The following is a 26,077-nucleotide window of genomic DNA, read 5'->3' on the forward strand; positions in this document are numbered from 1 at the left end:
CCCACAAAGCCCACATGCCACGTGCACGAGGCTGCATGAGGATGCGAACCCCCTGTGCTTCCCCAGCACTCAGCCAGGAGCCCGGCTGCACTGCGCCTGCCTGCGTGTGGTGCTGAGCGGCTCACCTTTGCTTTGACATCCTGCCATTGGGAAAGCACTCACACCAGGAACCTGAAAGGAGAGAAATTTTCAGTGAGAACAGCGCTAATCTCCCCTGCTTCCCTCCCTGTGCTAATGAAAGTGATGCAAATAATCAGTGCACCATTAATGGGGACACTTTGCTGCAAGGACGCACAAGGGCATGGGCAGCTGCATGACAAGGACAGCATCGGTGCAGACCCTGTCCCACAGCTGACAATGGGGCAGTGCTCCCGTTGCTCAAACACTTATTGAGGACTCCTTCAGGCCCACCACCACACACCATGACTCACATATACCACATAGGCAGCAGGAACATCACAGTTGAGGAGATGCGTTCTCCCCAAAAGACCCTAACTGCATACAGGGTGGTACCAACCTCTTCAAGCAATTTCTGTTTCTCCAGCATTTCTCGTGTGTAGCACGGAGCATCACCATTCTGCTCTACCATGGCATCGATCATGCGGATGAGCTCTGCAACCTGCCCATCCCTCACCACTCCGCTGGCTCTGTTGCTGAAACCAATGTAGCGATTCCCACACTTTCTGGCCAGCCCCTTCAGGTATGGGCTCCCTTCTATGAAACCCTTCAGGTCATCTGGATGCTCCAGCTCTTCTGCTCGGGTGAATAACAGGATTGTGTACTTCTCTGCTTTAGTATGGAAAATGTTGGTCACCCACTCAACCATTTCATGCTCTTCCTTTGTGATTTGGCCCAGCTGCATCACCAGGACGATGGCATGAACCCCTTCATGGTGATTCTGAAGAGCATTCTTAATCTTTTCAGCTGTTTTCAGATTGGCTTCCAAAGTGACATGGAAGCCAGGAGTGTCGACAACAACCATTGACCGTCCAGCAAAGAGGCCTGTGGCTTTCTCATACTCTTGTGTTATAGGCTCTGCTGACATGTAGGATTCAAATGCCTTCTTCCCAAGGATGGTGTTCCCGGTTGCACTCTTCCCACTCCCTGTCTTGCCCACCAGCAGTATCCTCAGCTGGGATCCTGGGGAACAACCACAGACGTGTGAGGCCCACGGTGCCAGGACAGCCCCTACTGGCCACGAACCAGCTCCCAGGTGGAGGTGCCTGGGGCCGCAAGGAAAGGTGTCCCAGAGCCACCATCAATGACCCTCAGGACAATCAGGAGGAACGTGTGGCCCAGAGGGACCCCAGGGCTGCTCAGTTCCAGGCTTCCTCAAAGGGCTGCTACCCAGTACTTGTCTGACAGCAAAAACAGAAAGTGAAAGAGATCTCAAAGTTTCCCTGCAACCCAGGACTGCACTGGGTGAACAAAAGACAAGGCATAACCACTCCTTTTCCAGGAAGTCACGCACTGAGCAAAACTAGCGGTGCTGTTTGTGCAGCATTGTCCCTCGGGCCGTTTCCTGCCCTTCATGGTGCCAGCAGGACACGGGCTCCATGACACAGGAACAAGGACAGTGGGGTTTAGGGTTACAGCATTACTCCTGTGCTGCGTCTCAGGCTGCATCCACTGGACACAACCGCCCCATCCGCCCTCAGCCTCGCTGTGTGCGGCTCTCAGAGCAGGGAGATGGAAGGCAGCCTCAGGACACCCCCAGCCCTCCCACAAAGCCCACACACCGCGTGCACGAGGCTGCACGAGGATGCGAACCGCCCGTGCTTCGCCAGCACTCAGCCAGGAGCCCGGCTGGGCTGCGCCTGCCTGTGCACGATGCTGAGCGGCTCACCTTTGCTTTGACATCCTGCCATTGGGAGAGCACTCACAGGCACACGGGGAGCCTGAAAGGAGACATGTTTTCAGTGAGAACAGCACAAACCTCCCCTGCTTCCCTCCCTGTGCTGATGGAGGTGACACAGATGATCTCTGTGGACTCGGGTCTGTCCCAAACCCATGTTTGCTTGCAGAAATCCAAATGTCATCAGAATTACCCATCTCCATTGACTTTGCATGGAACTCACCCAAGCAGCGCTGCGCTGTATCCCCTGCTCTGACTGCTGCACTTGTGCTCTTCCTGCTCTCCTCCTGCACAGCAGTGCTGGGGCTGGAACCGCTGTGCAGCTCAGCAGCGCTTTTACAGGCAGCGTCAGCAGGAGGGCAGTGCTGCTATCACACATCAGTGCTGCTCCACCATTGGCCACAGTGGCCCCCACTGTGGGGACAACACCCACCGTGCCAAAGCCACATCCAGCCTAGACTTGGGTGCTTCCAAATATGGGACATCAGCAGCTCTTCCGGGAAACTTGATTTATGGCCTCACCAACCTGGTCTTAATGAATTTCTTTCTAATGCCTGCTCTAAACCTGCCCTCTCTTACATTAATGCCACTCCCCTTTGTCCTATGGGTACAGTCTCTTATAAATGAAGCACTGTCGTGCCCTGCAGTGCTGCAGCCCTGGCACAAGGACCACTGGCTGTGGGGTGTCATCCTTGGGGCGTTAGGATCTGTAGGGTCATGAGGGGTTGTATGGCCATGAGGAGCTGCAGCTGCCATGAGCCCTCCTCTTGGTCTCCTCTGCTTTGGGCACAACAAACCCACGGCCCTCTGCTCTCCTCACACCCCTTGCCCTGCAGACCCTTCCCCATCTCCCAGCCCTCCTTTGGACGCTCTCTATCAGCTCTATGTCCTTATCACACAGCAGCACCCAACCTGCACCCTGTGCTCAATATCAGGCCTCAGCACAGAGCAGAGGGGACGGTCCCTTCCCTCACCAGCACTGCTGGCCCTGCTGCACCCCACGGGATGGGGCCCTGTTGGCTGCAGGGCACTGCAGGCTCACAGCCAACAGGGAGGCTCAAGTTCCCACAAGGGCATTTCCCGTAAGTGTGCTCCATTCCCAGCAGTGCAGAGAACACATCCAAGAGCAAAGGCTGCTGGATGAGAACCTCAGCTCTCCACATCCCTTCCTCCGGTGGCCCAGCCAGCACTGGGGCCCCTTACACATCCACGTTTAGGTATTGCAGGTGGCCATCAATCCATTTTCCCATGAAAAACACGCACTTGAGATATAAAAATGCTTCGAGGGAAGAGAATCGGATAGTGCGTGTGATATCAGTTTCCCCACTCGGCATTGAATCATAGAATCACATGGTTGGAAAGGTACCTACAAGATCATCTAGTCCAACCATCCTCCCTTTACATACCTACACAAAACCCCTAACCCGTATCTCCTAGCTCTCTATCCAGACACTTCTTGAGCACCGCCAGGGATGGAGACTCCACCACCTCCCTGGGCAGCCATTCCAGTGCCTGACCACTCTCTGAGAGAAAAGGTTCCTTCTTACATCCAGCCTAAACCTCATCTGATACAACTTGTGGCCATTTCCTTGGCTCCTGTTTGTTGCCTGGCAGAAGAGGCCAAGCTCCTCCTCATCACAACCTCCCTTCAGGTTGTTGTAGAGCGCAATGAGGTCTCCCCTGAGCCTTCCCTTCTCCATGGTAAACAATCCCAGCTCCCTCAGCTGCTCCTTATAAGACCTCACCAGTTTTGTTGCCCTTCTCTGGACACGTTCCAGGCCCTCCATGTCTTTCTTGTAGTGAGGAGCCCAAAACTTAGCACAGTACTCGAGATGCTGCGTCACCAGAGCTGAGTACAGAGGGATGGTCACCTCTCTGCTCCTGCTGGCCACACTATTTCTTATACAGGCCAGGATGCCGTTGGCCTTCTTGGCCATCTGGGCCAAGTTTGTCAAAGAACAGCGTGCGTTTGGGAGGGAGCAACAGGGGGACAGGCACAGCCCTGCGCCCTCAAGAGGCGGACCGTCGTCATGGCAACCGTCACTTCCGCCAATCCGTCGTCATGGCAACAACGCTCCCCGCCCCGCTGCGGAAGCGGAGCGTCGCCATGGAAACTACGCCAGGAACGCACGGAGGGGGCGGGGCCTTTCATCTGACCGGAAGCGGAAGTTGGCCCCACCTCAGCCTCGGCCCTGCTGGAGGACTCTGCTTCCCGTGAGCCCTTGCGCTCGCTTCCGGCGGGGCGGTGGCGGCTGGGCCGGGATGGAGGCCGTGCCCCGCATGCCCATGATCTGGCTGGATCTGAAAGAAGCCGGCGAGTTCGCATTCAACTCCGCTGTCAAGAAGGTGGGGATCGGGGCCTGCTTGAGGCCTGATGGAGGCGGAGAGGCCTCTTCCGGGAGCGCTCCGAGGGCACCGTGTGGGGCCTGCGAGGCCTGCGAGGGGGCTGAGGAGCCAATGGGGGATGTGTGGGGCGTCTGTGGGAGCTGGGAGGGGGCCCGGAGCCTGGGAGGGGGGGAGCGGTGGGGCTGTGAGGGACGCGGGGGGGCCCGGTAGGTTCGGGGCCTATGGGAGCTCCTGGGGCTGAGAGAGGGGACTGCGGCTCACCTCGCCTTATCCTGGCTCTGCTCAGTGTGCTGTGGGCTGTTGGGCTGAAAGTGAGGCAGCTAGCATGTCCCAGCCCTGTACCAAAGGGCTTTATGCCTGCTTTGGGACCCCCCAGGGCTCTTATTGCTAACTGTTGCCAGTGCTTAGAGGCGGAGTTTGGGGTGTGAGGGAGCTTCAGTGCTGTTCCAAGCCCTGCAGTGCCCAGCAGAAGCCATCCAGAGTTACAGGGTGAGTTGGCAGCTCTGTCCCCGCAGCATGTGACCATCTCCCAGCACCGTGTTCTTCCTCAGAGCTGACCTCCAACCAACGCTGCACTCGTGGTTCATTACCATGATGGGCTCTGGTGTCATCGAGAAGTGTGGGTCGGATGCTCTGTGTTGTGTGCTGGTGAATTTCTCCTCATCTCTTTCTGTTGTTGGGGCTTTGGGGAAGATGAGGACACTCAGGAGGATCCAATGTGCAGCAGTGTTTGCTTAAAGGATTGAAGAGAGATACAAGTAGGGCAGAGTTCTAGTGACCTTCAAAAGGAGCTGCCCAGCACCCATCAGGAGTTGAAAAGAGAAGTCGATTCGTGCTCATGTGTGCCTCTGTCATCGGTGAGAGGCTCCCTGACTCTTCAGGCTGAGGGGTTGCGAGACACAGCGTGGGACAGGCAGAACTAGAGTCCTATCCTGGGATATAAGCATGCAGGAACTGACACCAGATGATGGGCCGAGGGCTGCTGCCCTGTGCTGAGATCAACCCAAACCATTCCCGTTCATCCCCTTCCCATGGGATGCATGTTTTCTCCTAAGGGAGCAATCTGGCATTTGCCCTGATGGAAAAGAATATTTGGCAACCTTGGAGCCAAGATGTGAAAGATTAGCAAGGCCATCCGTTGTGCCTGCGAAGGGCATCGTGTTCAGTGTGTTCCCTGACCAAAGCAAAACATGGAGGAATGAAAAGTTCCTGCAGATCCCAGCTTGGTGCCTTGCCCGTCACTCTGCCTTGAGGGGAGCTGAGCCCCTCTCCCTTCAAACTTGTTTGAGCTGTGCTTTGGGCACTGCACCCCCCCCTTCTTCTGAGCGTGATGTTTGCTTCTGTAAAGGAGAAAAGCATGGTGTGGTGAGCACACACCCTCACCTGCAGCACGAGGGGACTGTCTTGGCAGGGATCCCTCCTCTCTGTCCTTCAGTTTGTTTTTGTGAGGTGGAAGGAGATCCAGTACTTAATTACCAGCTCCGAACAAGAAGCCCAACCTCCAGCTGGCGCTTTGCAGTGCCACCTACGGAGGGAAACAGCAGTTTATAACCTCGTTGATTTACAAATCCATTTATTTACGTGCATGGAGAGGGGTGTTTCTGCAGGGCCACCACCTGCTTGCCTGCTGCTTTTTGGGATGGGGATAGAGAAGAATGGGGTGGGAGGGGACAGAGGGTGACACTGGGAGTGGCCCCATCACTGTGCAGCTGAGTCATGCCCCACAGCCCTGGGCATTGTGCAGCTCTGGCCTGGCTGAGAGTTTTGTGGATAGATTGATTTCTATTTATTTCTCTATTTGTGTGGTGAGAGATTTAAATCTATTTGAATCTACTATAGTGGGCGAGGGGGGCTAGCAGTGCTTCACATGTACCCAGACTGCCTTAACCTGGCACACAAACACTCAGAGGATTGCAAAATCACAGCATGGTTTGGGTTGGAAGGGACCCTGTGGCCCACCTCAGCCCAACCCCTCCCATGGGTAGGGGCACCTCCAATCCAGCCTGGCCTTGAACACCGCAGGGATGGGGCACCCACAGCTGCTCCGGGCTGCCTTGTGCTATTGTGTTACTAAATCCCCCCTTGTTGTAGTTTAAAGCCATTACTGTTGTCCTACCTCTGTGCTGCTGACAGTCCCTCCCCAGCTTTTCTGTAGCCTCTTTGGGTACTGGACTGATGCTGTAAGCTGCCTCACCCTTGTGTGCTCAGCAGAGGCTCTTCCCTAATGCACATGAATTAGAGACAAGTACAGAATGTGAATCCTTCCCAGTAGTGCCTTCCCCACTCCTGGCTGAACCCTGGGGCAGGAGTACATTCCTCCCACCACCCCTCGGCTGCTCTCTGAGCAAGCTCCATGGAGAAATGTCTGTCAGAACCAACACTGTGGATTCTTGCAGCCCCTGCCAGACCTGGAGTGGAAAGTGGCCATGAGTATTGCTGTCAGATGGGGCCGGGCTCTCACCTGTTCTTTTTCCTTTCCAGTTTGTCCTGAAGAACTATGGGGAGAACCCAGAGAACTACAATGAGGAGCTGCGGAAGCTGGAGGTGCTCAGGCAGGTAAGTCAGCACTGCTGGCCTCAGCATCACTCAGTGGCAGTGCTGTCAGCTGCCAGGCTGTGTCCTGCACTCCTGAGGTGATTTGGGCACCCTGAGACGTTTGAGGAGGTTGGATGTCAGGGCTCTGTACTGTGAGAGCCACGGTCCCACTGAGAGCCTCCAAATAGGAGGTGGTGACAGGTACACAGAGCTGAGGCAGAGCTGTTGGCCTGGCAGCCAAAGGGCTTTGTGCTTGTACAAGTGCTGGCAGGGCAGCTCTGTCTTTCCTTCAGGAGTAAAGGAACAGCTCTAACAACCCTGCAGGCTGCAGAAACCCCCTACTACATCCAGTCAGGGGTGTGAGACATCCCCTTTTCAGTTGCTCTCAAATTCCTCCTTTTTATTGTGTCACTCTGTGACAGGGGAACATGGGTTCTTCCTCCTTGACCACACTGCTCCATAAATTGGTTCCACAAAGCACAGTTTTGGGGCAGACAGACATCTTTGTCTCTGTGTGCTTATCTTGGGAGTGCCAACAAGTGCGTGAGCCCAGCTGTCCCCTGCAGAAAGACATATGCTCCCACCTGCACGCCTTGCTGCAAGGGCCTTTTGCCATCCCACCTGGTGCACTGCCCAACCCTGGGCAACTTCTTCCTCTCTCTGTTTCCCCCAGAGTGCTGTGAACGTGCCTAGGGACTTCGAGGGCTGCAGCACACTGAGGAAATACTTTGGCCAGCTCCACTACCTGCAAAGCCGGATCCCCATGGGCGCCGAGCAGGAGGCTGCAGTCCCCATTGCATGGTAAGGGCAGCAACGTGCTGCTGTGCTGGGGTAGGGGGAAAAGGGCTCCCTTTTCATGCCCTTGTGGGGCACAGTTTTCCTGTATATTCAGGGTTGGGGCAGTAAGGATGGGAGGATTGTGAGATGTGAGATTGCTGCACTTTGTGAAATAAGGAGGTTGCTCCAAACCAGAACTGCTCCCTTATCGCTTTGCATGTCCCTTATAGACATCCAATACATTCCACTCTGCACTGCACCTTTTTCCTTAATCTGTGTGGAAGACCCTTTAGGCACAGTGTCCTACATGCCTCCAGCTTGATGGACCAGAAAGGCCCCTGAGTTTGGAGGCTGGTCGGGAGAATCTGCCTCCCAGAAGCTGTAGGAGGGCAGTGTAATCACTGGTCTCTTTGTGATTCAGCTTCCCCTGCTGCTGAAATACAGCTGTATCTGGCAGAGGGGGCTCCTGTGAGCCCTGTGGGAAATGGCATCCTGCCCTGGGGAGCTGGCAGGAAGGCTGAGCTGAGCCATGCAGCAATAGGAGACAGTGGCTGGCTCTGAGGAGATGTAAGACAGAGCCTGTAGCTCCACCTATAGCTGGTGAGCAGCCTTTGTTCTTTGCAGGACAGAGATCTTTTCAGGCAAGACGGTGACTCATGAGGACATCAAGTATGAGCAGGCTTGCATCCTGTACAACCTGGGTGAGTCCTGGGAGACCAGCTGCCCTGCTGGTCTGCCCTCTGTGTGCAAGGGATGTCCCTCCTCTGTGCTCTGCCTTCAGTCTGCGTTCCCTCCTTAGAGCAGCCCAGCAGAAGCACAGAAGGCTGACTTTGGGTTTTGCCAGACTTCTTCCCTTTTTCTCTCTATCTGAGATCACCCCGGTTGCGCACTGCCCTGCATCTGAGTCATAGCTGGGCTGCAGGTTCCACAGCTGCAGGAAGAAGGCTGACTTGGGGCTGAGCTGCAGTGCTGCAAATGCTCTTTCTAGCACAGTGACAACCCAGTCAGACGTCATCTGCGTCATGCAGCATCCTTCAGAACGTGTTTAAAAGCAGCAAATGCAACACTTGTTGCCCTCTTGCTCTCCTACCTTGGATTTCTTGTGGACCCAAAGGGTCACACTCATTCCAGAGACACTGTCAATGCAGCTGAAGTCACTCCCATCCCTGGGACTGCAGCTGTCCTTTGCATTGCAGCTTGCTTTCTGTTCAACAATGCACAGAACAAAGGGCTTTAGCTAAACCCCACCCAGATCTGGGCTTCACTGGCAAGAGACACCCAGCTTCTGGCTTTGGCGCTGCTTGTGGGGCTGAGTGGGGGCTGACCAGCTGCAAATCACTCCACTGAGTTGTGCTCCTCTTTCCCCAGGTGCACTGCACTCCATGCTGGGCGCCATGGACAAGAGAGTGTCTGAGGAGGTAACAGTCCCTTCTTGTTAGTGTGGGTTGTTAAAAGCATCAGTGTCAGACACCCACTCTGGATGTCTGCCGTCCTCTCAGCACACAGGATTGGGAGGGGACAGATCTCACACAGGATTTGGCCACAATTTAGTGTGTGCACAGCCTGCGTTAACACTATCATACCATTGAGAGCTTTCTAGATTGAAACTGGCCCTCGGAGTTCATGGCAGGCTGTGGCAACTGCTTTTGGGAGTCTCAAGGGAGGCACAAACAGCACAGGAGGCATCTAAGCCCTGCTGAGCTGGATCTTGCCACCCTAACCATTGCTGTGAAGGGAGGATGCTGCCTCTCCTGTCTTCCACAACCTCATTGCATCCGCTGGCTTGGTTTGCATTGCGCATGACACGTGTTTTCCTGTCTGCTCAGGGCATGAAGGTTTCGTGCACCCATTTCCAGTGTGCTGCCGGTGCCTTTACCTACCTGCGGGACCACTTCCCCCACTCCTACAGTGTAGACATGAGCCACCAGATCCTCAACCTCAACATCAACCTCATGCTGGTAGGAAGTGAGCTCTGGGACAGTGGGGAAGTGGGAATGGCTGGGGCAGCTGCTGTGTGACTGGAAGCGGGGCTGGGAGGAAGCAGTGCATGGTGTCAGCCCCAGAGATCTCCCTGAGCACTGCTCCTAGGAGCAGGGATGTGAAAGATAGAATCATTAAGGTTGGAAAAGGCCTCTCAGGTCACTAAGTCCAACCATCGAGCCGTCCTCAGTGTGTCCCTGAGTGCCACATCTCCACCTCCAGGGACAGGAACTCCTCCTCTTCAAGGAACTCCTCCTCTCCACTCTTTGAGAGAAATAATAAAGAAGAGCTCAGTCCCACACTGCTGGACCCATGGGCTGTGAGGGGCATCTCTGGGCTGTGTCAACAGTGCTGTGCTGGCTTGTCAAGAAAGGGACTGCTACTGGTGGGTCCAAGAAGGTTCCCTGTACAGAAAATCTCAGGGTTCATTCTTACTTTGGCAGGGCCAGGCACAGGAGTGTCTGCTGGAGAAGTCCATGCTGGACAACAGGAAGAACTTCCTTGTGGCCCGGATCAGTGCTCAGGTGAGACACTGGAGGATCTCCTATGTGCTAAATGCTTGCTGCTTCCATGAGTACCTGCTGTTAGCAAAAAGCCTTGCTATCTCTGTGCATGGCGATGCTGCTTGGGATAAGGAACTTGGAAGGGTTTGTCCAGACCCTGTGCAGCATCAGTGCAGCCACACAAGGCTGCTATCACAACAAGCTAGGAATGCAGTCACAGCTCCTCAAAGAAGAAAGGCATCAAATTTCCATGAAGAAAATTGTATTTTTAACCCACCCTCTGGGTTAAGCTTAACACAGAGATGGCTGTAGTCTCTGGCTCTGACCCAAAATGCATCAATAAGATGCCCACCAATTTCTTGCTGTGCTGGCTGGGTGATCTCAGACCGGGGTCAGTGAATCCATTTCTGCTTTCCATTCAAACTGGGGTCTGTCTGTCTGTGGGGTTTTCACATGTCCATCCTGTTCCCAACAGGTGGTGGATTACTACAAAGAGGCCTGCCGGGCTTTGGAGAACTCGGAGACAGCCTCATTGCTGGGAAAGATCCAGAAGGACTGGAAGAAGTTGGTGCAAATGAAGATCTACTATTTTGCTGCTGTGGCCCATGTAAGTGGGAAGACTGGCACCGGGCTGTGGTGTGAGAGCAGCCCTTGTATTTGCTTGTCAAGAAAGATCTCCCTCATTGGAAGGAACCCTAACACTACTGTTGTGTTGTGTTGCAGCTGTACATGGGCAAACAGGCCGAGGAGAATCAGAAGTTTGGAGAAAGGGTAAGTGTGACTGTGTCAACCCACGCTGCCTGGATTGAGGTCCTGCCCTGGTAGCATTGAGTCCTGGGAGGTGCTGTCATGCTAATGCTGGGGTGTCTGCATTAAGAGTTTATTAGGAGTGCTGGTGCTCCGTGGGGCTGATTTAGTGCCATGCAGGTGTTCTTGGCAAACCCTATTAAACTGAACAAAGCTGCAGGCCCCGGGGTTGGCTGGTGGTGCTCCTGTGCAAGGAGTAGGCATGTAATTCTGGGCCAGCTCTGGTGCTTTTAACACATCTGGGGCTAATTTCTCTTCTCTCTGCAGGTCATCTACTTCCAGAGTGCACTGGATAAACTCAATGAAGCTTTCAAACTGGCAAAGGTGTGTTCCTTCTCCTTCTGGTAGCAGCTACCAGATTTTAAAGCTCTCATTGTGTCACTGCTTTGTGGAAGCACCTCTGGGCATGAATCTTTCATGTCCCTGCTCTAGGAGCAGTGCTGAGGGAAAGCTCTGGGGCTGACACCAGGCACTACTGTCTGCTCCTGAGGAAAGGGACAGAGTGACACAAGGGACTTTGGCATTGCTGGTGTGAGTTTGGAGTGCAGTGCCTTGAAATGGGGACTGGGTCATGCAGGGTTCTGGTGTGTGGTGGTGGGCAGTGAGATATCAAATATAAGAGATGGTGATGCCAATGTAAAAGCTTTCCTTCCCCACTGACTGGAGTGGCAGACGTTATGGCTTCCCAGAGCATCACTGTTCCCCTTTGGGATGTCCAGCAGCCCTCCCCAAGGCTGCTACCTTCCAGCAGCCCCACAGGGAGGGCACAGTGATGAGGAAGTAGCAGGTGGTGCTGCTGCTGCTCCCAGGGCATGCTCAGGCTGTGCCTGCAGCTCACATAGCTGTAGTCAACCACTGGGGCAGCAGTACCCTACATTGCCTGTACTAACTTGCTTTTACTGTCGCTTGTGCAGGGACAGCCAGAAACTGTCCAGGAAGCCCTGAGATTCACCATGGATGTGATCGGTGGCAAGTGAGTGTGCTCAGGCTGCCCCGGCCATAGCTGTCCTGCTTCTCTGTGGGCCACAAACACATCGTGACCAGAGCAGCCAGGGAAGGACCTCAGCATGGCAATATCCTGAGTCCCCCTGTGCTGCCTGAGGCTCTTGGCTCTTCCCAGAGCGATTCCAGGAGGGGCAGGGTCTGACCCCAAGGGGAGCAGGCTCAGGGAGCCAGGGGTGGTGTGTGCTTCTCATCACTTGTTGTTTGTAGGTACAACTCAGCTAAAAAAGACAATGACTTCATCTACCACGAAGCTGTGCCTGCCTTGGACACCCTGCAGTCTGTGAAAGGTAAGGATGGGCAGCCTGTGAGCTGCTAAGGGGGGAAGGGGGCACAAACAGGAATGTGGGAGGGGGGGTTGTGGAGCTCTGGGAAAACTCTGGAGCAGCGGGGCTTTGTGCTGAGATACCCTCCACTCTGTGGGACCTGCTGGGAATGAGGCTCTGTCTTTAGGACAGAGCATTTTTCCTTTTGGAGGCTTGAGACCCACACGTGCTTTGTGTTTGAACTGCAGGTGCTCCACTGGTGAAAGCCCTCCCTGTCAACCCCACGGACCCCGAGGTCACCGGCCCTGATATCTTTGCCAAGCTGGTGCCCATGGCTGCCCATGAGGCTTCTTCGCTGTACAGGTGTGTCCCGGGACAACCATGGAGCTGTGCCCCCACGCTGCCTCCCTGCAGGCAGCAAACCCTCAGAGACCCCAAACTGTCCCCATGGAGTCCTCATGTCTTCGTGCTTTAGCAATTGGGTTGGGCTACAGCTCATCTTCATGGGTTTTCACCCAGAGGGTGGTGACGCACTGAACAGGTTGCCCAAGGAGGCTGTGGATGCCCCATCCCTGCAGGCATTCAAGGCCAGGCTGGATGTGGCTCTGGGCAGCCTGGGCTGCTGGTTGCTGACCCTGCACACAGCAGGGGGTTGGAACCAGGTGACCACTGTGGGCCTTTGCAACCCAGGCCATGCTGTGGTTCTATGATCTCCACGGGTCCCTTCCAACCCCTATGATTCTGTGGTTCTGTTTCCTGAGTCTCGTCACAGCACTAAAGGGTTTTTCTCTCTGTTGTAGTGAGGAGAAGGCCAAACTGCTGCGAGATGTGATGGCAAAGATTGAAGCCAAGAACGAAGTGCTGGAGTACGTGTGAGCTGTACCTGAACGGGGCCCTGGCCTCTCCCACTGCTCCAGACCCAGGTGTAGGGCAGTGAGCTGGGCATGGGGTGCCTGCTGATGGGAACAGACCCCTCTGAGCTCTCAGCCCTTTGCCCTCGTGCTGAGCACAGTCTGTCCCAGTTTGCCCAGCTCCAGGCAGTGACTGGTTCCCAGATTCACCCTGCAGCTTTGCTTTGCTTTGCTGCTGGGGGGCCAACCTGGCAGGGCCGTGCCCTGAAGTGGCCATGGTGTGGGATGCTGGGGGTGGTTGGGTGTTGTCACTCAGGAGCTTCTTCTCACCTGTAGCCAGTTCATGGACTCCATGCAGCTGGACCCTGAGACAGTGGACAACCTGGACATGTACAGTCACATCCCCCCCATCCTGATGGAGAAGTGCGCTGCGCTCAGCGTGCGCCCTGACACCGTCAAGAACCTCGTCCAGTCCATGCAAGGTGAGCTCAGGGGGACCAGCAGGGGGCTGGGCTGGGCTGTTATCCCCCTGTCTGCAGCTGGGGAACCTCCAATCACCAATTCTTTGCCTGCATAAATTCCTTACCCCTAAAGCATCCTTCCTGTTGGCTGTTCATGGTGGGTGATGCTGTCCTGCCTGCAGCAGAGGGGTTTGGTGCTGCCTGCAGCGCACTGCAAGGCCCATCCTGGATACAGACCAACCTGTGTGTTGCTTTTCCAGTGCTCTCCGGGGTGTTCACCGACGTGGAGGCCTCGCTGAAGGAGATCCGGGACCTGCTGGAGGAGGACGAGGCGCAGGAGCGGAAGCTGCAGGAGCTGCTGGGGAAGGGCTCAGCGCCTCAGGGCTCCCCACCGGCCTCCACAGGGCTGGCCGAGGTCAGCAAGGAGTGCTCCAAGTACATGGAGGTGCACGAGAAGGCCAGCTTCACCAACACGGAGCTGCACAAAGCCATGAACCTGCACATTGGTAACCTCCGCCTGCTCAGTGGGCCGCTGGAGCAGGTCCGGGCTGCGCTGCCCTCACCCACACTGAGCGAAGGTGAGACCCGCACTGCTGACCCCCACCCCACATCCCACCCCCTGCAGCTCCTTCTCTTTGCTTTGGGTTTGGGCTGGGGTCGCTGCGTGGGCTCCATTGCAGCCGCTCAGCATTCCGTGTCCCCCCAGATGACAAACAGGTTCTGCAGAACCTGAAGAAAATCCTGGGCAAGGTGCAGGAGATGAGGGACCAGCGCATGTCCCTGGAGCAGCAGCTGCGTGAGATGATCCAGAAGGACGATATCACCACCTCGCTGGTCACCACCGACCGCTCCGAGATGAAGGTGGGTGCCCCCAGCTGTGTTTGGGAGCCCTTCCTTGTGCCGTGTACCCCAGGAGGGGCTGCAGCGAGAGCTCTGCTCCATCCCGCCCCCATCCCAACCTCCCCCTCAGCCCCTCGGGTGGCAGCATCTTCCTGCTGGCCCCTCAGATCCTTCTCTGTCTGGGCAGAAACTCTTTGAGGAGCAGCTGAAGAAGTACGACCAGATCAAGGTGTACCTGGAGCAGAACCTGGCTGCCCAGGAGAACATCCTGAAGGCGCTGACAGATGCCAACGTCAAATATGCAGCTGTGCGCAAGGCCCTGGCCGAGGTGGAGCACAAGTGAGTGGGGGGCAATGTGGGTCTTGGTGTATGGAAACAGCCCTTGCTCACCCCAAGCAGGGGCTGCCTGTGGGGCTGGGGGCGCTGGGGGCTGTTGGTGCTGCACGCTGGGGCTGCTCAGTGGCAGGGGATCATGAGGACAGCCCGGCTCTCTGCACACACATACACACCTCTGTGCCACATCCGCAGGTGGAACACCACCGTCCAGACCTTGGTGGCCTCCTACGAAGCCTACGAGGATCTGATGAAGAAATCGCAGGAGGGGAAGGACTTTTACACCGACCTGGAGGGGAAAGCTGCCAAGCTGCTGGAGAAGGCGCGGGCGGCCTGCCAGGCTGCTGAGAGCAACAGGCAGCAGATCTTGGAGAAGTAGGTGGTGTCGGGGCCAGAGGGAGCGCGGTGGGACGGCCGGGAAAGGCTCCTTGGGCCTTAACGCCTCCTCCCTCCCTGCAGGGAAATGAAGAAGCAGCCGCCCCCTCGTCCCACAGCCCCCAAACCCGCCCTGCAGAAGAAGCCTCCGGAGCTGGAAGAGGAGGGGCCGGAGGTGGGAGATCTCCCCCCGCTCAGCTCCCTGGGCTTGGCCGACCTGCCCGAGGAGCTGCGCAGTCTCCCCCCCGACGTGCTGGCCGCACACCTGGCCCGCCTGCCGCCCCCCACTCTGGCCGCTCTCGCCCTCGACCCGGCGCTGCGGCCCCCCGGCCCCGACCCCTTTGCCCCCAGGCCGGCGAGCGCCCCGCTGCAGCCCGGCCAGCCCTTCGCCCCGCCGCGCTTCCCCGCCCTCCCCGCTCACTACGCGCTGCCTCCGGCTCCCGCTGCCGGCCCGGCTCCCTTCCCCCACGTGGCCGGAGCTCCGGTGCTGCCGCCGCGGCTCCTCCAGCCCTCCGCCCCCCAGCTGAGCGGGCCGCCCCCCAGCTCGGTCCCCTCCTCCGCCCCTCAGCTCTTCCCGGCCGCTTCTCTGCTGCGGGCTCCGCTGCAGCCCGGCGCGGCGCTGGTGCAGCCCGGTTACGCGGTGCCGCCCCACCTGCTGCCCCAGGGCTCGTCCCCGCAGCCCGGCCTGAGCCAACCGGCCTCCTACGGCCCGAGCCAACCGGGGCCGCCCCCTCCCGGCCCCGTCCGACCCCCGGCGGTGTGTCCGACCCCCGAGCCGAGTCCTGCCGCCCGGCCGGCCACCACCACGGTGGACAGCGTGCAGGCGCCCATCTCCAGCTGCGCGGCCCCTCCGCGGCTCCCCGGTCCCGCTCTGCCTCCGGCCGGCGGCTTCGTGGCCCCGCAGCGCCCGCCCGGCCCCGCCGCCTCGTTCCCCCCGTACGCGCAGCTCGGGCCGCAGCCGCCGTTCTCTCACTCGGCTCCGTTCCCCGCCGCGCAGCCCCCCGCCGCCTTCCCTCCCCCCGCGGACCTCCCGCTTCTCCCCCAGCCCGTCCCCGCTCCGCAGCCGTTCCCCGCCGCGGCGGCCGCTCCGTTCCTGCCCCCGTCCGGCCCGCAGGTCTCGCTGCCCTTCCAGCCCCCGCTGCCCCCCCAGCAGCCCCCCTTCGCCCAGCAGCCCTTCTCCGGCCCCGTGGCGCAGCTTCCTCCCGCGCAGCCCCCGCTGCGGCCCCAGCTCTACCCGCTGCCCCCCGGGCAGGACAAACTGCCGCCCCCCGGGCTCCCCCCGCACGGCGGCTCCCTCCCGTTCGTCCCGGCGGTGCCCGGACCCCCCGCTCAGAGCGGCCCGCTGGCTCAGCCCGTACACGGCGCCCTGCAGCCCGTGCCCGGCGGTTCCCCGGCTCTGCCCTTCTGCCCCAGCCCCGCTCCGGGACACCCCGCCGCCCCCATGAGACCCCCGCAGCCCTCCCCGTCTCCCGGCCCCGTCCTCGGCCACGTTCAGGGCCCCGTGGTGGTTCAGTGTCCGCTCGTCCCCTCCCCGGCCCCGTCCCCGCAGCCTCCGGTGCAGCCCCCTCCGTTGGTGCCGGGCGCGGTGCCGCACCGCCCCCCGCCGTCTCTGACCCCCGCGCCGGGCGCCGCCGAGTCCCCGTTCCAGCGGCAGAGCTCCGCCACCGACGACCTCCTGTCCTCCAGCCCCGAGAGCCAACACGGCGGCTCCAAGGCGCCCGTGGGGCAGCCCCTATTGCAGCCCACCAAGGCGGACGCCAAGGAGGGTCAGAAGCCCAAAGCGGTGCAGCTGATCGAGAACGATCCTTACGAGCAACCCGAGCGCGTCGTGAGGCTGCGGGCCGAGCTGGAGCGATTCCGGGCGCTGCTGCAGCGCCTGGAGCTGACGGAGCCCGGCGGCACCGCGGAGCTGGACGCGCTTTGGAAGGAGCTGCAGGACGGGCAGGAGCGCGACGCCCGGCAGCTCTCCATCGCCATCGCCCGCTGCTACTCCATGAAGAACCGGCACCAGGACATCATGCCCTACGACAGGAACCGCGTGGTGCTGCGCTCGGGTAAAGACGATTACATCAACGCCAGCAGGGTGGAGGACCTGTCCCCGTACTGCCCCACCATCATCGCCACGCAGGCGCCGCTGCTCGGAACCGCCGCCGACTTCTGGCTGATGATCTACGAGCAGAAGGTGTCCGTGATCGTCATGCTGGTGTCGGAGCAGGAGCTGGACAAGGTGGGTTCCTGCGCTGCCGGTTGAGCCGCGGTTGTGCCGAGCGTTTCCAAAGCGCTTCTCTCTGCCCACAGCAAAAGGTGCTGCGCTATTTCCCGACGGAGCGCGGCCAGCCGCTGGTGCACGGTCCCATCACGTTGGTCCTCAGCAGCGTCAAAGCGGCCCCGACGCACGTGGAGCGGATGATCACGCTGCAGTACCGCGATCAGAGCCTGAAACGCACCATCATCCACCTGCAGTTCACGTCCTGGCCGGAGCTGTACGGCAACGGGCGGCGGGGGGAGCGGGGGGGGCCGGTTTGGAGCTGCTGGAGCCCCCGAGTGCGCCTCCCCCACCCGCGGAGCTCCAGCCCGGACCGGGGGGGGGTGGCTGGGGGTCGAGTCGGGATCCGCAGCCCGCTCTGAGCGTCCCTTCCCCGCAGGGGGCTGCCCGACAGCAAGGCGAGTCTGCTGCGCTTCATCCAGGACGTGCACGGCCACTACCTGCACCAGCGGCCGCTGCACACCCCCATCGTGGTGCACTGCAGGTGAGCGGCGCTGCGGGCTCAGTTTGGAATGGGGGGGGTCCCTTCGGTGCCGTCCCAGTTTTGTGCCCTCCGGCCTCAGCTCCGTATCCCCGCAGCTCCGGCGTGGGCCGAACCGGCGCGTTCTGCCTGCTGTACGCGGCCGTGCAGGAGGTGGAGGCGGGGAACGGCATCCCCGAGCTGGCGCAGCTGGTGAGGCGCATGAGGCAGCAGCGCAAACACATGCTGCAGGAGAAGGTACCGGGGGGGGGGGGGGTCGGGATGGGGTGGTGGTGGTGGTGGTCGCGTCCCGCCGCTGCGCTCACTGCGCCCCCACCTTCCTCTTGCAGCTGCACCTCAAGTTCTGCTACGAGGCGGTTCTGCAACACGCCGAGCAGCTGCTGCAGCGCCACGGGGGGGGCGCCCCGCCCGCCCCCAAAGCCAACAGCGCGTCCCCAAAGGTGAGTAGGGGGCGGTGGGGGCGGGTTGGGGGCCGGGGGTGTCTCCGGTGCTGACGGAGCGCGTCCCGCAGCTGTACTGCCAGCAGGACCCGCAGGACCTGGTGCTGGGCGGGGACGTGCCCATCAGCTCCATCCAGGCCACCATCGCCAAGCTGAGCATCAAACCGCCCGGCGGGGCCGAAGGGGGGTCGGGCTGGGGGCCGGGCTGGGGGCCGGAGGTCTCCCCAGTGCCCAACGCTGCCGCAGCGGAGGCGGCGCCGGTTCTGCCCGATGCCGAGACGGACGGAGGGGACGGGACGGAGCGGGGCTGCGGTGCCGCCATCCCTGAGCCGGTACCGGAACCGGCGGCCGAGGCCGAGAGCAGCAACCACGTGGAGGAGACGAGCCCCCCGGCGCCCCCCGCCGCCCCCCCAGCGCCCACCTCCTCCCTGGAGCTGCTCGCCTCTCTGACCCCCGAGGCCTTCACGTTGGACGCGTCGCTGAAGGGCAAACAGCGCATGAACAAGCAGAACTTCCTGCAGCCGCAGACGGGCGAAGGGCTGCGGGCGCCCCGACCCAGCGACGACCCGCTCAGCATGTTGGACCCCCTCTGGACGCTCAACAAGAGCTGAGGGGCGGCTCAACCCCCCCCCACTTGCAGCACTACAGCCCGCAGCGCTGCCCCGCGTTGTGCGGCCTCACTCGGCCGGTTCGGTGCGGCCACAACTGACTTTTGCAGCTGTTTGCTACTAAATAAAGGAGTTTCATCTGGCACTGAACTGCTGCTCGGGCTGCGGCTCCAGCCCCGCCCGTGGGGCTCAATGGGGGGGGGGGGGGATACAAGGTGGTAGATGACGCTGTTGTTAGTCCGGTTTAATGGATTTTGTACACATAGAAAACACGATCGGTACAAAAATGCCGGCGCCGCAGCACGAGGCGCACGGCCGCATTAAGGCCACCCGGGGGGCGGGCGCTGGGGCCGGGCTGTCCTCACAACCCCCCGCAGACCCCGCAGCGCTGCCCGACAATCAGCGGGGCTGGAGGGACAGACAGACATCCATCCGCGTCGAGAGCAAGAAGAGCATTAGGAAGGGCCGGGAAATGCCCCGTTGGACCCCGCGGAGCACAACGTGTGTCACGGGCAGCGCCAGGAGGAGGAGGAAGGTGCTGCCGCTGCAGATGGGGCCCGGCAGCTCCCACCCCCTCCTGCCACAATAAATAACTATATACAGCATATAAATAAATAGGGCAGGAACTGCTGCAGCTCAGCCGGCACACAGCGGGGCTGCCCGGGCCCGGCCTGCACCCAAAGGCACATGGGGCCGCACCGAGCCGTCCTGCCTTCAGCCACAGCACCGGCTCAGCCCCGAGCTGCAGCTCCACGCTCCCCTTCATTTGTTTCCCCATCACCTGCCCGGCTCAGGGAACCACCTCAACCTCCCCCAGCCGCAGCTCCTGCCGCAGCCGGCTCTGCAGGGCTGTGCAGGGCTGTGCAGGGCTGTGCAGTGCAGAGCAGAGCGCGGTGGCTGCAGCGCACACACCAACCTCAGAGCTCCCCACGCAGCCCCATCGCCGCATCCAGCCCAGCTCTCGCAGCCCGTCCCGCAGCAGCAGCCGTCCCTCCTCAGTCCAGCTTCTCCAGCACCGAGGGCACGTAGACCAGGCTGAGCTCGCTGCCGAAGTTGCAGACGATGGCGGCGTTCTCCAGCACCAGGATCTGCCGCGCGGGCTGCGACTCGTTGCTCTTGCCCAGGTAGACGGTCTGCAGCAGGTCGCCGTAGCCGATGTCCCAGAAGGAGACGCAGCCCTGCCCGCCCGTCACCAGCAGGTTGTCCGAGATGACGCCCAGGCTGGAGCCGCAGCCCATTTCCTGCATGGAATGGAAGCAGGCTCAGCCCCAGCACTGCCACGACGTGACTCGTATCATAGGATCACAGCACGGCCTGGGCTGCACAGGCCCACAGTGCTCATCCCATCCCAACCCCCTGCTGTGTGCAGGTCACCAACCAGCAGCCCAGGCTGCCCAGAGCCACATCCAGCCTGGCCTTGAATGCCTGCAGGGATTATTACCCTCCCCCCCTTTCCCCTCTGCCACCCACCTGCTGGATGGAGTACAGTTTGATCCCTGAGCTGCGGTCCCAGATGCTGATCACGTCGTCCAGGCCGCTGCTGATGACGCAGGACGTGGTGCAGGTGAGGGAGGTGACGTCCCCGCGGTGTGCGTACATGTGGCTCACCTTGCTGCCCGTCAGCACGTCCCACAGGCAGATGGCCCCATCCTGCCCTCCGCTCGCCAGCACCATCGTCTGCGAGGGGCAGAACCGGGTCAGGAACCACAGAGCAGCGGAGCCACCCGGACCAACCAGCACTCCCCACCCTCATTCCTCTTCCCATGGGATGGGGAGCAATCCCACAGCAGGGCTCACTCAGAGCAGCACAGCCCAACTTCTCCTCTGGCTCAGCAGCCACCATAAGGATGCTCTCGTGGTTCCCAGCCCAGCTCACCTGATCCATGTACACAGCAGTGATTGCTCCTGAGTGGCCCTGCAGCGTGAACAGGCAGCACGAGTCCTCCAGGCGGAACACCTGCAGGGAACGAGAGGCAAAGGGGAGGATCAGGGAGAGCAGGGACAGCCCAGAGCCCAATGGCTCCCAGCCCTGAGGCAGGAGGGTCTCCCACATCAGAAGGCTGTGATGCTGCCACGCAGTGGGACCTGCACAGCTTGGGATCAGGGCACTGGGGAACATGGTGAGCTGCTGGGGAGGAGCATGTAGGAAAGGACCTGGAGGACGAGAGGAGCTGACCCACACCCAAAGATGCCTCATGTAGGAAGAAGCTGCTCACCCTCAGAGTGTGGTCCTGGCTGCCCGTGACCAGCCGTCCTGCTGCAGCCTTCAGGGCTGTGATGGGCTTCTGGTGGGCGCAGGACACGGTGTGGGTGAGCTGGCACACGATGACGTCGCTGCTGCTGAACAGCGGGGAGGACGGGATGCTGCTCCTGCTCAGGGCTCCTGCAGGAAGGAAGCACGGTAAGGCCTCAAGCACGGTAAGGCCTCGCTGCAGCTCAGCGTGTGGCTGATCACACCCAGAGCGGCACAGTGTGAGGATGCCCGGGGCTGAACTCAAAGAGAGCCTGGGCACCAAAGGGCCGAGCAAATCAGCAGCCACTGCACAGCCCTTGGCAAGAGTGAGAAGGGTGAAACAGGGGCTGTGAGGTGCTGCCTGCTCACCTCGGAACTGCAGCTGGTTCAGAGACGTGTGTGTTTCCAGAGAGAAGAAATCCAAGGAGCCGTTCAGCCGGGCAGCAACAATCCTGGGGGAGAGATGAGCCCGGTGAGCACAGAACAACCTGCTGCCAGGGGCTGAGAGGCCACAAGGGGACCCTCCCCACACACAGCACAGACTGTGGCAGCTCCTCGTGCTTGGAAACTGCATCGACCAGCAACCAGGTGTGAGCAGGAAGCGTCACCCACAGGCAGCAGCTCCCAGAGTTACTCTGCATGCTCCACTATGAGAAAGCCTGAGGGCATGGGCTGCTGGGACTGAGTGGGAGCAGGGAGTCAACGCCTTGAGTCTGCCAGGCTGGGCTGTGCGCCCTGCAGGAGGGACACAGCGAGCTCTGGGCTCACCCCAAACATCCTCCTCGTAAGGGAGCACCGAACACACGCACTGGTTACCTGTTGTTGAGGAACACGAGGGCTGTGATGCCAGACTGGCTTTCGTCGTTGCTGCTGCGCAAGGTGCCCTCGATGGCATCCCACACCTGGAAGGAGGAAGGTGCCGTGTGTGATCCCGAGCCCGCAGGGATCCCGCAGGCAGACCACCATGATGGCAAGCTCCTCCAGGAGCGCTGCTTTATCTCACGCTAAATGAAGCAACTCTTATCCTCACGCTGAGGAACGAGGAATAAAGCCGAGTGCTGAGAAAGGAGAAGCTGATTCAAACACCTTGGAAGTGGTTCTGGGTGGCAGCGGACACCACACAACGGCTCCGTAATACAACAGAACCGAGCCGGGCACTGAGATTTTCAGGGCACAAGAGGCATTTCTGGCAGGATCCATCCCATCCCGTAGCCCTGCCTGCTGCTGGCGGTTCTGGCCCAGCCCTGCACACCGCGGCTCACCCGGTACCGGCCAGCAGCGAGCTGCCCTCCTTACCTCCAGCTTGCCATTACTGCGGCCAGCCACGATGAGGTTCCCCTGCAGATCCAGGCTCCAGACAGAGCTCTCCAAGTCTCCTCCCCAGGAGGGAAGAGGTGACGACTTGTCAAACCCCGACAGGGATTCATCCCCCAGGCTCCTCCTGCGGCCGCAGCCGCCCTCCTCGCTACCGCAGCCCATGGAGCGGGCGGTGCTGCCCCCCACGCAGAACCCGGCCTGGCCGTGCGGGGCCGAGAGGCCACTGAAGTTGATGCAGTTGGACGCGCTGTGCTCTTCATACACCTTCCCAACCAGGCTGCTGAAGTCGTAGCCAGTCTCCTTCTGGCGGCCGCCCACAGCACGGAGCCGCGGCTCCGACTCGGACACCTTCACCTGCTCCGAGAAGTTGGTGTCGATGAGGGACGTGAGGTCTGGTTGGTCGCAGAACAGGGGGGGCTGGGGAGGGCTCAGCATCCTCTTCAGCTGATGGCTGCTCTCAAAAGAGTCGTCCAGACCGTTTCTGCCATCCGGGCTGTGATCCCAGCTTTCTTGGTAGTCAAAGATGCCGCTGCTGTCTCTTCGTAACCTGAAAGATGGCGATAAAAGGGTCAGCTCTCCTGTGTTCATTGCCTCAGAAGGGCTGGCTGGATGGGAACGCCAAGGCCGTAAGTCTGCCCACCTTAGAGACATGAATCACCAGCACGGCGATGGCTGCGATGGGAGCAGGGCTGCGCTGAGGGCAGTGACTGCTGCCTCGTGGCACAGGGCTGTGCAGCAGCCTGCGGTGCACAGCTGGTACTGAGCCACTCACCTGGGCTTGGGAATGACAGTCAGGCAGTCTCCGGTCTGAGCATCCCACACGCGGATCTGTCCCACCAGGCAGCAGCTGACGAGCAGCATCCCGTCACTGGCCAGACACTCAATGTCCTGCCAAGGGAGAAAGAGCACAGCTCAGCACGCGGCACCAGCCGGGTCTCTGGGCTCTCACAGTCACTTTGTGTGGTCAAGAAACCAGCAGAGGCCACATTTCATGTCCAGACCTCATGGCTGGGTTAGCAGCACCATTCCAGGCATGCCCAAGGGTGGTTTTAGCACTGGAAACAACATTGAACAGCTCCCACCTACCCACCAGCATCGAAAAGATTCAGTAGGCATTACGTATTGGGGGTCTGCAGCTGCCCCAGCAAGGAAGGCTGGATCAGCACAGCCTGTTGGTCAGCAGCTGTGTACAAGGAGATGGAATAGCAGCGATGGCAAAAGCCTCATCCTGCTTTATCTGTACAGAATTCATCCCTGCTGTCAGCCCCCGAGGCTGCATTACGACACAAAGAGAGTAAAGACGCCCTTCTCCTAATGGCTGCCCACACAACATACCATGAGGTGACCCCTGAGAACCAGGGGGACGATCTCAGTCTCGGGTGGGGAGTAACCATAGTCATCACAGGGCAGGTCCCCCCTCCTCCTCCTGCTGTGTGAGTGCCCGTTCTGCCCGTAGTTCTTGGGGCACAACAGCCGGTAGAGGCAGAAGAGCAGCAGGACCAGCAGGATGCCCGAGGCCAGGCCCAGCGCAGCCACCCTGTGCGGGCACAGAGAAAACAGGTGAGACAAAGGTCCATCCCGAGCCGTTCTGTGACCCTACAGTGGAAAACAAAGGGAATTTTTATAGGAAAATGTTGATTTTAATGAGATCTCCAGACTTTTCTAGAAGGAGAGCAGTCGGACAGAGAGAAAACTCCAAGGTAGGGAGCAGAATAACAGCAGGTGTGCTGAACAACACCCAGGGAGAACGCAGATTGGGATGGAGAGCTGGGGGCTCCTCTGAGAGCTTTCCCTCAGTAGGAAGTTCTTTGCTGCATGGGAGCTTTATGTAACACCCCATAAAGCACTGCTGAGTCACAGCACCGATTCCCAAAGCTACGCGTCCCTGCTCCCCAGCAACACAGCCCACAACGAGCGGTGCCAGCAGTGACGCTTCTAACATCACTGTTAAACCCATCCAACTCCAATACACCGCAATTCAAAGAGCAGGGCTCACTGCACAGCGCTCGGCATGTGATGGTGAACACTTGCACACGTGTGTTTGCACACTGTTTGCTCACAGCCCTGAGCTCCCCTGCACACCACCAGCAGCAACGTGTGCTATGTGCCACACACACCGCATCCAGCTGAGGGGCTCAGCTGAGGTAAAGCAGGGCAAGGATGAATCCAGGGCTGTGTTAGCAGAGCTGCAGTGCCCAGAGCGTTACAGGGTTTTGCACTGACGCTCTCTGTGGATTTTTCTCTTTGTTGTTTTCCTTTTTTTTCCCCACCAGGAGAAGAACCAAACAGCCAAAGAGCAACCTGTGTCTCAAGAGAGTTAAGGATGGTCAGGAGGTTGCAGCAAGGCCTCTTTTACTTGTAAAGGGTGACATCGCGGTGCCCCTGCAGCCTGGGTGATGTCTGCTCGGGCTGAGCTTCAGCATTCAACCTCCCACCGCTGGAGGACAAGAAGGGGTGGTAGCGATTGGCCTCCTGGGGGTGCCGCACTTCCAAGGCCTCTTGTGGGTTCAGGTACAGCGTGACTGGGATGGCTGGAAGGATGCTGATGTACCTGAAGGGATGGAGATAGGGAGAGCTTAGCGTCACCAGGCATAAAAAGACACAGAAACCCAGCAGTGCACAGCAGGAGGAACCGGCCTACCCACCTCTTGGCCAGAGTGATGTTGTAATAGCTGAAGAGGGACGGCCAGTGCCTGAAGGAAAGCTTCCTCCAGATCTCTTCATCCTCTGCCCCCCAGGTGACCTCTGCTTCAGTTCCCAGCTCCGTCTGCCCATTCCCTCTGCCCTCTGCCCCTTGGGCCCACGTGTGCTGGTTTGCGTCCAGCCTGCCCAGGGTCTCCAACCCCGCCTGTTGCTCACGCTGCTGGGTTTGGTTCTCTGACAGCTGTATGGGGTCCGATGGGAAGACAGACAGGTCGATCTTGGGGTCTCCAGCAGGAAGGACCCCTCCAGGAACGGGCATAGGGGGCAGGCCTGCTTCACCCAGAGGGCTCTGCTCGGTGACCTGCGATGTGAGGTAGGTGCGGAGACCGGCAGGATCCGTATAAACCAGGATTCCAATCCAGATCACTGTCCCAGCCTGTAGCATGAGCAAGGAGACACAGCACTTAGTGCACGGCCATCTGCATGCAGCCCCTCCTGCCCTGTGAGCTGTCTGAGCTGCTCAGTGCATCCCAGCCCTCAGTGCCGTTCTTACTGCAGACACTCATCCTTTAAGTAGATTGGGAGAGACTGCCCAGGAAATGTGAGCGCTGCTTTTCAGGGAGCTGCCTGACTCATCCTGATGGGAGGAACTCCGCTTGGCTCACTCTAAAGCACAGCGGGGAAGAGGTTTCTCACTGATGGCTGAGATCAGCACATCTGCCATCCTCAGACAGTGCTGGGGAGGCTCAGAGAAGGGTTCTGCTTTAACTCTGCAACACATGGCACAGCCATCCCTCTCACACTGTGCATTAGCTGGCACAACAGGCTGGGCTGTGGTTTGCAGAGCCAAGGAACGCACAGTCTGCACTGTTTCCATTACAGACATCCAGGCCTGAGGTGCAGAGGACAAGCAGGTGCAGTGCGGTGTAACCAATGCAGTCACAAAAGGGAGCGAATTAGGCTTTCATGGAGAGAAATATCTCTGTGCCTTTATTCCGTGCTACCTGCAGGAACAAATGGGGCCTTTGCTCTGTAAATATCTTTTCTCTCCACTTTCACAGTCCTAGAAGTCTTTGCTCATATAAAAACCTCTCAAGGCAAATATCAGGATCTTGTCTGCTACCACCCAAGCTCAGTGCAAACACGAAGCCCTGGGGC

At 59.4% G+C, this 26,077-nt stretch overlaps 3 protein-coding genes across 5 annotated transcripts in view; 1 reads left to right on the forward strand and 2 right to left on the reverse strand.

Annotated features, from left to right (window-relative positions):
• Positions 1 to 2,164, reverse strand: part of LOC140247938 (uncharacterized) — a 28,728-nt gene extending 26,564 nt beyond the window's left edge. The window contains exons 1-4 of the mRNA XM_072328138.1: positions 2,079 to 2,164; positions 1,847 to 1,898; positions 518 to 1,140; positions 126 to 171 (exon numbers count right to left, since the gene is read on the reverse strand). Coding sequence (XP_072184239.1) covers positions 126 to 171; positions 518 to 1,140; positions 1,847 to 1,868 — 691 coding nt within the window. The 5' untranslated portion in view covers positions 1,869 to 1,898; positions 2,079 to 2,164. The remainder of the gene's footprint in view (positions 1 to 125; positions 172 to 517; positions 1,141 to 1,846; positions 1,899 to 2,078) is intronic.
• Positions 2,165 to 4,035: 1,871 nt separating this feature from the next.
• On the forward strand, positions 4,036 to 18,860 carry PTPN23 (protein tyrosine phosphatase non-receptor type 23). Of its 2 annotated transcripts, XM_072330420.1 has the most exons (25): positions 4,036 to 4,201; positions 6,683 to 6,757; positions 7,410 to 7,537; positions 8,138 to 8,214; positions 8,882 to 8,931; positions 9,340 to 9,471; positions 9,937 to 10,017; positions 10,472 to 10,603; positions 10,720 to 10,767; positions 11,071 to 11,127; positions 11,718 to 11,776; positions 12,016 to 12,095; positions 12,320 to 12,434; positions 12,872 to 12,937; positions 13,259 to 13,404; positions 13,644 to 13,961; positions 14,090 to 14,244; positions 14,411 to 14,562; positions 14,752 to 14,931; positions 15,016 to 17,158; positions 17,230 to 17,414; positions 17,577 to 17,681; positions 17,777 to 17,915; positions 18,008 to 18,118; positions 18,190 to 18,860. In XM_072330420.1, exons 1-25 carry the CDS (start codon positions 4,118 to 4,120, stop codon positions 18,727 to 18,729), a joined length of 5,358 nt encoding a protein of 1,785 aa, XP_072186521.1. In that variant the 5' UTR covers positions 4,036 to 4,117; the 3' UTR covers positions 18,730 to 18,860. The 2 variants fall into 2 exon arrangements, with proteins under 2 accessions (XP_072186521.1, XP_072186522.1); XM_072330421.1 differs by lacking the exons at positions 4,036 to 4,201; positions 6,683 to 6,757; positions 7,410 to 7,537; positions 8,138 to 8,214; positions 8,882 to 8,931 and having other exon boundaries at positions 9,343 to 9,478.
• A 101-nt stretch (positions 18,861 to 18,961) lies between these two features.
• The window catches only part of SCAP (SREBF chaperone), a 39,695-nt gene continuing 32,579 nt past the window's right edge, over positions 18,962 to 26,077 (reverse strand). For both annotated transcript variants that reach the window (XM_072330423.1, XM_072330424.1), the window contains 11 exons: positions 24,922 to 25,355; positions 24,633 to 24,827; positions 23,612 to 23,813; positions 23,049 to 23,164; positions 22,256 to 22,823; positions 21,776 to 21,861; positions 21,329 to 21,411; positions 20,943 to 21,109; positions 20,603 to 20,683; positions 20,197 to 20,403; positions 18,962 to 19,967 (listed from right to left, as the gene is read on the reverse strand). In XM_072330423.1, the coding sequence (XP_072186524.1) occupies positions 19,722 to 19,967; positions 20,197 to 20,403; positions 20,603 to 20,683; positions 20,943 to 21,109; positions 21,329 to 21,411; positions 21,776 to 21,861; positions 22,256 to 22,823; positions 23,049 to 23,164; positions 23,612 to 23,813; positions 24,633 to 24,827; positions 24,922 to 25,355 (2,385 nt within the window). In that variant the 3' untranslated portion in view covers positions 18,962 to 19,721. The remainder of the gene's footprint in view (positions 19,968 to 20,196; positions 20,404 to 20,602; positions 20,684 to 20,942; positions 21,110 to 21,328; positions 21,412 to 21,775; positions 21,862 to 22,255; positions 22,824 to 23,048; positions 23,165 to 23,611; positions 23,814 to 24,632; positions 24,828 to 24,921; positions 25,356 to 26,077) is intronic.

Source organism: Excalfactoria chinensis, chromosome 2, assembly GCF_039878825.1.
Source record: "Excalfactoria chinensis isolate bCotChi1 chromosome 2, bCotChi1.hap2, whole genome shotgun sequence".
Taxonomy (NCBI): domain Eukaryota; kingdom Metazoa; phylum Chordata; class Aves; order Galliformes; family Phasianidae; genus Excalfactoria; species Excalfactoria chinensis.

Excerpts from the sequence above, each read along its gene's own strand:
- PTPN23 (XM_072330420.1), top strand. The coding sequence starts at position 4,118 with ATGGAGGCCGTGCCCCGCATGCCCATGATCTGGCTGGATCTGAAAGAA. Across the intron at positions 7,538-8,137 it reads GCTGCAGTCCCCATTGCATG|GACAGAGATCTTTTCAGGCA; the intron begins GTAAGGGCAGCA and ends TGTTCTTTGCAG. Across the intron at positions 11,128-11,717 it reads AAGCTTTCAAACTGGCAAAG|GGACAGCCAGAAACTGTCCA; the intron begins GTGTGTTCCTTC and ends TCGCTTGTGCAG.